This window comes from Lynx rufus, unplaced genomic scaffold (genome assembly GCF_022079265.1).
Source record: "Lynx rufus isolate CCGP_SWC_20201006 ecotype Redwood Valley unplaced genomic scaffold, mLynRuf1.p SCAF_4, whole genome shotgun sequence".
NCBI lineage: Eukaryota > Metazoa > Chordata > Mammalia > Carnivora > Felidae > Lynx > Lynx rufus.
Window position 1 is genome coordinate 141084806 of NW_025814856.1, and position 7037 is coordinate 141091842.

Below are 7037 nucleotides of genomic sequence, written 5' to 3' on the forward strand. Positions count from 1 at the left end.
AATAAACATTAAAAAAATAAAGTATTTCCTTTTTAAATGTTAATCATCTTTTTCCAAATTTAAACTCTTTGCTTCTTTAAAATTTATCCCTTGGGGATACAGGAGTACTGATGCATAGGGGCACTTGTACCCCAATGTTTATAGCAGCACTCTCAACAATAGCCAAATTATGGAAAGAACCTAAATGTCTATCAACTGATGAATGGATAAAGAAATTGTGGTTTATATACACAATGGAGTACTATGTGGCAATGAGAAAGAATGAAATATGGCCCTTTGTAGCAACGTGGATGGAACTGGAGAGTGTGATGCTAAGTGAAATAAGCCATACAGAGAAAGACAGATACCAGATGTGTTCACTCTTAGGTGGATCCTGAGACACTTAACAGAAATCCATGGGGGAGGGGAAGGAAAAAAAAAGAGATTAGAGTGGAAGAGAGCCAAAGCATAAGAGACTCTTAAAAACTGAGAACAAACTGAGGGTTGATGGGGGGTGGGAGGGAGGGGAGGGTGGGTGATGGGTATTGAGGAGGGCACCTTTTGGGATGAGCACTGGGTGTTGTATGGAAACCAATTTGACAATAAACTTCATATATTGGGAAAAAATGTAAAATAAAATTTATCCCTTGGTTTCCTTTTCTTTTCCCTCGATTCTTAGGTCTGGTATTAACCAACAATGCGAATTTAGGTAATTCACTTGACCTTCTCAGATCTGTTTTCCATCTGGGTTGGATTGGATGATCTTGACCTGTCTTTTTAGTTGAAAATGAGAAAATGTATGTGAAAACTCTTTGTGAATTGTTAGGTGCCATGAATATAAGGGATAGTTATTATTTCAGTTTCCACTGTATTTTTTTTATTTCTGTACCCCTTCAACTACCTCTAACACCCCACCTTTTGTATATCCAGAATAAGTTTTCCATTGCACTTTATACAAAAGAAGACTGAGTATGACAAATATTTAACGGATTCTGGAAGAGCATCTATGTATGTGATAGTTAAGGGGAGGATTCCCCCCCCCCGTTCTTTTTTTTAAAAAATTTTTTTTTAACGTTTATTTATTTTTGAGACAGAGAGAGACAGAGCATGAACGGGGGAGGGGCAGAGAGAGAGAGAGACACAGAATCGGAAGCATGCTCCAGACTCTGAGCCATCAGCCCAGAGCCCGACGCGGGGCTCGAACTCACGGACCGCGAGATCGTGACCTGAGCCGAAGTCCGACGCCCAACCGACTGAGCCACCCAGGCGCCCCTCCGTTCTTTATTTATACATATATGGAGGTTACAGTTTTATTATTTTCAGCTTTCTGAGATTTTACAACATGTAAGATGTGGATACTATAATTGACCCATAGCAGTAACTCAAATTTTACTGTCTCTTGTCCCACCTATTCCGTTCAGATCCCAAACCCTTGCAACCTATCTCCCCACCAGCTTCCTAAGCATTCCTGGGGGTCTCTGATTAGGTAACACAACGTTGATATTTACTTCTTATTTTCCTTTCTTCTTCTCAGTCCCACTTCATTGGGTTATGACTGTGTTCCACAGATATTACCGCATCCACCATGTTCCATCCACCTTCTACTATAGTTGAAGCATTGGAGCTTGGGAAATGCCAAGGCTGCGTGGGTGGTGCCATGAAGTGGGACAATACAGTTCACTGACCTTTCTATGCAACAGCAGCAGTGGTGCTGAGGTCTGACGCATGGCACAGAGTCTTTGGTGAGAGTGGTCTCTCAGACTATGCTTCTGTTTCACATCCTCAGTTTCAAATGTGAATTTAAGGGATGGCTGGCTTTACTTGGAGACAAATTGGAATGACAGACCCAAGACCAGATGGGAATTTCCATTCCCTTCCAGGGACTAAGTCTTTCTTTCACAGTCTAGCTTGAGATAACTGTGTCCTTTTCCCCATAGGTTGGCTTTTTCTCAGCAGGTGCTTCAGTCTTCTAGTGAGAGAGCCAGAATTTCAGTTCATCACGCATGCTTGATTCATATAAAAGGTGAAACCTCAGTCACCAGGATGCCTTAGGAGATGAAGCTGTCTTTAGGAAAAATACCTTGATAAGTGCCTGGAGCAGACGGAAGCTGAGACCCAAAGGCCTGAGAGTTGGGTGTTGCCAAGACACTTTGTTGCAGGTGGGCCAGGGTGAATAGGGGAGAAATGATGAACAAGATGTCATGGGAAGAGAGTGGGGCTAGTTTTTGCAAAGGAAAGAGTATGAGAGAGTTCTGTGGGATTGAGAAGGCTGAAAAAGGGCTTCCAAAGCACAGGAAAGTCCTACAGGTGATTTTTAATTGAGTACTATGCAACTCTTCTATTCTTACCCATTTGAGGAGGACTTTGGACTATGACTGAGCACATATAGAAGAGAATAGAAAATTTAAGCCAATGTAGTTCAGATTTTACAAAGTAAGAGGAGTTTCCCAGCTGATCCCTGGGTTATATATCGAAAACCAGCTAAGCCTCAATCTAGGAATCTTCCTAGAAAGTTCTGTCCAATTTGTAGTACAATAGAGAGGCAAGAATCCAACCAATGGAAACTATCTACAATTGACCCAGTTAGATTGCCAATATTTGGAGAGGTTCTAGGATGAACCCAGACTGGGTCAGTAGTCTGCTATTCTGGGAAGAGTATAGTTTCTTGGTGAATGAAAATAAAAGAGGGGTTCATTTTTGACTTGAGTTTTAGAGGAATTAAGGGACAGTATTTGGTAGAGAACCAAATAAGAAAATTTATGTCATTGGATAAAGGTTTAGAAGCAGTAGCAGCAGAGAGAGAGAGAGAGAGAGAGAGAGATGGCAAGACCTTTTCTTGACTAAGTTTAGGAAAGTGGATTGAGGGGTTAGCATGGGGAATATTCAGGGTGTGGGCAATAAATTCTTGAGGGGAAGGGATTCATATTAATGCATAAAGTAATTGGCAGTCATGAAAAGGATAAAATAAAAATGCATGAGAAAGTTGGGACCAACATGGTGATTGTGGAAAGCAAATGAAGGAGTGTCATGGAATAGAGAAAGAATTGATTAGAGATAGATGGCTGTGGGATGAAGGAGAATGAGGCTTGCACATATGGTGTATTACTATTACATGGGGGATTGTCAAGAATAATGCTGGTTATTGGTATTAGTTGTGTCAATGCATACTCCCATTTACCCAGGGGTCTTGTTGTACCCTGTGCCTCAGTCAGTCTCTAGGCTCCAGCACCTTATCTTGAAAACTTTTTCAATTTAGGGATGCTCGGCATTAGTTAAGCGGCGTGAATAGAGACTATAGCACAGATGACAGCTCCCCAAGCCCCGAACCAAGACCTCTTATCCAATGAGATACTCATAATAGAGATGAATAGGGTCAGCAAGTAAGAAGTGAAGAGGACGAGGAAAATGGTGAGAGACCTGAGGGCAGTGGTGTGAGCTTTCATGCTGGAGCTGCAGTGACCAGTGGTATGGTGTTGCATCTGCTCCATGTGTTGGAACAGTGAGGCCATGAGCATGATGGTGGAGGCCAGGAACAGGAGGAAAGGAATAACCAATGCAACCATTAGATGAGATATGGTAAACAAATGGAATGTCTTAAGTCCCTTAACCATAGTGCTGTTTGTAGAGAAACGCCCCACGGTGATTAAGCGAACATTGACACAATTCCTAATAGTTGAAAAGATGATTGACACACAAAAAACCAACAAAGAACCCAGCAACAGCCAAGGAACAAATCTCAACATTCTCCACCTCAGCTAGAAGAGATGGACTGGTAAAGGAAGAGACTTTGACACAGTAGAAGACAGCAAGCAAGCTGGTTAACCAGAAAGTAAGAGTATTAGTAAATTCTCAGGTGATTGTTAAGTACCAAAATACATAGTTAGGGTTAAAATAGGAGCAAAAATTGTATAAGACAGATGCCCACTGTAGACAGAAGCAGCAAATACCCAGGCAGATGAGACTCAAGTCCACCAATGACAGCCTTTTGGCCTGCACCCACTCTGCCCAGCACTGCAAACATTAAGCTCCTCTGCATAATTACTCTCAAGGATTTGAGCACATAGATGGTTATGAAGAAGACAGTGAGCCGGAGGGGCATCATTCTTCCACTCCAAAGTATCTTCTTGGACACGGACTCAAAATCTCTGCAATAATTTCCAGGTAGGGAATAGGCTCCAAGTCCCACTATTGACTCATGCAAGAAAATACCGCCCTCTGGATGTAAATTTTTCCCAGCTCATCTTTCACTTTGCTATTTTCCTATCTGCAAGATCTGCTTATGCTTTGCTTGCTGGTTTTTTAGCAGGCCCGGATGCAAAGAAATCTGTTTGAATGTTGTTTCCTGCTCCTGAGGTGCCTTGATTATTCCCATAAAAGACATACTTATTTCATAGTCATGCTGTTTATATCTTTATCTGTCTAAGGCATCTTTAATTTATTTTCCCATCTTCTTTAAATGATATCCTCACTTCTTGGGGCGCCTGAGTGGCTCAGTCAGTTAAGCATCCGGCTTCAGCTCAGGTCATGATCTTACGGTTCATGGGTTTGAGCCCCATCTCGGGCTCTGTGCTGACAATTTGGAGCCTGGAGCCTGCTTCGGATTCCTTGTCTCCTTCTCTCTCTGCCCCTTCCCCACTCTCTCTCAAAAATAAACAAACAGTAAAAAAAAATTTTTTTAAATGATATCCTCACTTCTTTAACCTAAAATTTGAACCACAGGGAAGATAAAGCCTTCACCGTCCATTCATGTCCTGGATAATATTTCTGTTCTGCTGAAGGCCATAATAAGGAAAACTTCAGAAATCCTCTCTCCTTGGCTTCCACAGTAGGCTGGAGTGGATGCTCTAACCAAAGTGTGAGTGCAAATTAAAAATAACAAAGAAAAGTCCTTACTCTCAGTTTCTACCTGCAATATTGCTAGAATTCCAGACCTTCAAGTACCCTCATCCAATGCATGCCACTTTCATAACTGCCCATTGAGTTCCTGCACTGCACTCCCTACAGTGGAAGGGTGGCATCCTTAGCTGTTGTTCTGCCAATTTCAATGCCTTGAGCCAATGCTTTATATATCTCTGAGAATTGTTCATGTTCCATTGACATCATTGTTTTTTGCCTTCCTACATGGCCAGCTCTTTTTGTCACTGCTGACATTGCTCAAGATGAATAAAGAAGGCCCTCTCACCACTAGTAAAACAATTTTTAAAAATTAGGCCTGTTGAGCAGAGAAGCCAAGAAGCTTTGCTTTCTCTGTTTGGGAGGCTGGAACAATGGAATCACTGATGGTCGTGACTTCAAATGTCTCTGACTGGTATAATCTGGTCCTGTAAACTATCAGCCCTCTGTATGGTACCCATGAATTATTTCTGGAAGTGTCCCCTGTGGGCTCACAAGCAAGACTGACTGCAGCAGATGCTGGATGGTCTGATTTGTCAGGCACCTGCTGAGGATACTGCACCTGCCAGCTGCTTCCCTTTCTAGCAGTGTACCATGGTGTTTGCTGTACTCTTCCCCATCACATGCTATGATGCTCAAAGTTCCAATTGCTACAGGTCCTGAGCCCAAGCTGAGCAGCCAGTGGTCTGTGGTGAAGCATACCTGTGTTCACATTCACCTGTTACAGGGGACGTGGAAGCTTAACCCCTTGCCCTTCCACGCTTTGCATTCTCACTAGAGGCAAACTTGATTCGCAGTTTCTCAAACAGCTCTCATGGCACCTCCATGAAGCAATCTCTTTTTATAACTTGATTCTAGAACCACAGTTCAGTGTACCCAATGCTGCTAGGTGGAAGTGAACCCATGGTGTGTGTGGCACCTTGGAACATGAAGATGGAATTGAAAGACTCCGAGACAAAAAGGTCCCTATAAGCAGGAACCTGTGAACTGGTAGACTTTAAGCACTGTTTTGGACAAGGAACAAGCTACTCATTACTTCCAAATATCTAGGAACTAATTCATAGTTATATAGGCCGACTAGAGGATGAATTCAGGAAATGAGTTCAGGAAAACTGTACCAGATAGATACCAAACATTTAATTACTGGCTTCAAAAATGAGAAGCAAATTCTAATAATTGCTAGTTGGCGATAAAGACAAAGTGAAAGTCATGGACCTTATGTGTGATAAGCACCAAGTCTTATGGACTTTTAATCATTCACAGAGGAGAAAACAGAAGCAATCCAACATGAAGCTTAGAATTCTTAAACATAACAATAAACCACTGAACTCATGATACAAAGGTAAAAACAATAGTTAAAAAATTATACTAGAAAAAAGAATATTAGAAAGCATGTGCTTTGCATTCTCAATAAAATGCAAGAATCAGCAAATTTAAAAAGTGAGATGACAAAACAGTAGCTTGCGATTACCAGGTGAATGGGTTAAGATGTGTCCATACGGAAGTAGGGAGAAAGAAGAGAATGAGAAGTGATGGTAAGTGAAATACGCAATAATAACATTAAGATCTGCCTTTTGTCCAGGATGCACTAAACATGTTGCCCCCAATAGGCACTGCCTCACTCAGAGAACCTCAGAATGCTTGTGATGCTCCAGACCTCCTTCTGAGGGGTTCTTAAGCGCAATACTCACCACTATAGCCCTCGTGACAATACCAGCCGCTGTAGTTGGACCAGGAATGAGCACCTGTCCGAACCAGCCACTGATAGGCTGGCCCGCAGCCCCAGGGATGATCTGGCACAACTCTACTCCACAGAGGCACTCTCTTTGTGGTAACAACCAATCAAACAACCCAGATTCTCTGAATGTGACATGTAAAGAGTCCCTATAAACTGGTGGTTAATGTTCTGTGGGGTTAGGTGTTCAAAGGTTGTCTTTTATTACGTCTGTGTGTATGACTCCTGTAGAGCAATCTCTGAGGTCCCTTGATTTAGCAACTAGAACACGATAGCCTCTAGTTGGTGCTTAGAAAATATCTTATTGAATGAATGAAGAACACAAGAAGAGCAGACTAGAGGACCACATATTCTACTGTAAGTGTAAGGGCCAGTGGCCTAACATTGTAGAGAATATACACTATGGTTATATTCCTATGCCATTCAAATA

The 7037-nt window shown here is 42.1% G+C and overlaps 1 protein-coding gene across 1 annotated transcript; it reads right to left on the minus strand.

Annotated features, from left to right (window-relative positions):
• Window positions 1–3251: 3251 nt before the first annotated feature.
• On the minus strand, window positions 3252–4081 carry TAS2R16 (taste 2 receptor member 16). The gene is given in 3 exon segments (XM_053722202.1): window positions 3252–3746; window positions 3748–3982; window positions 3984–4081. Coding segments are annotated over 3 exon segments (828 nt in total).
• Window positions 4082–7037: the final 2956 nt, after the last annotated feature.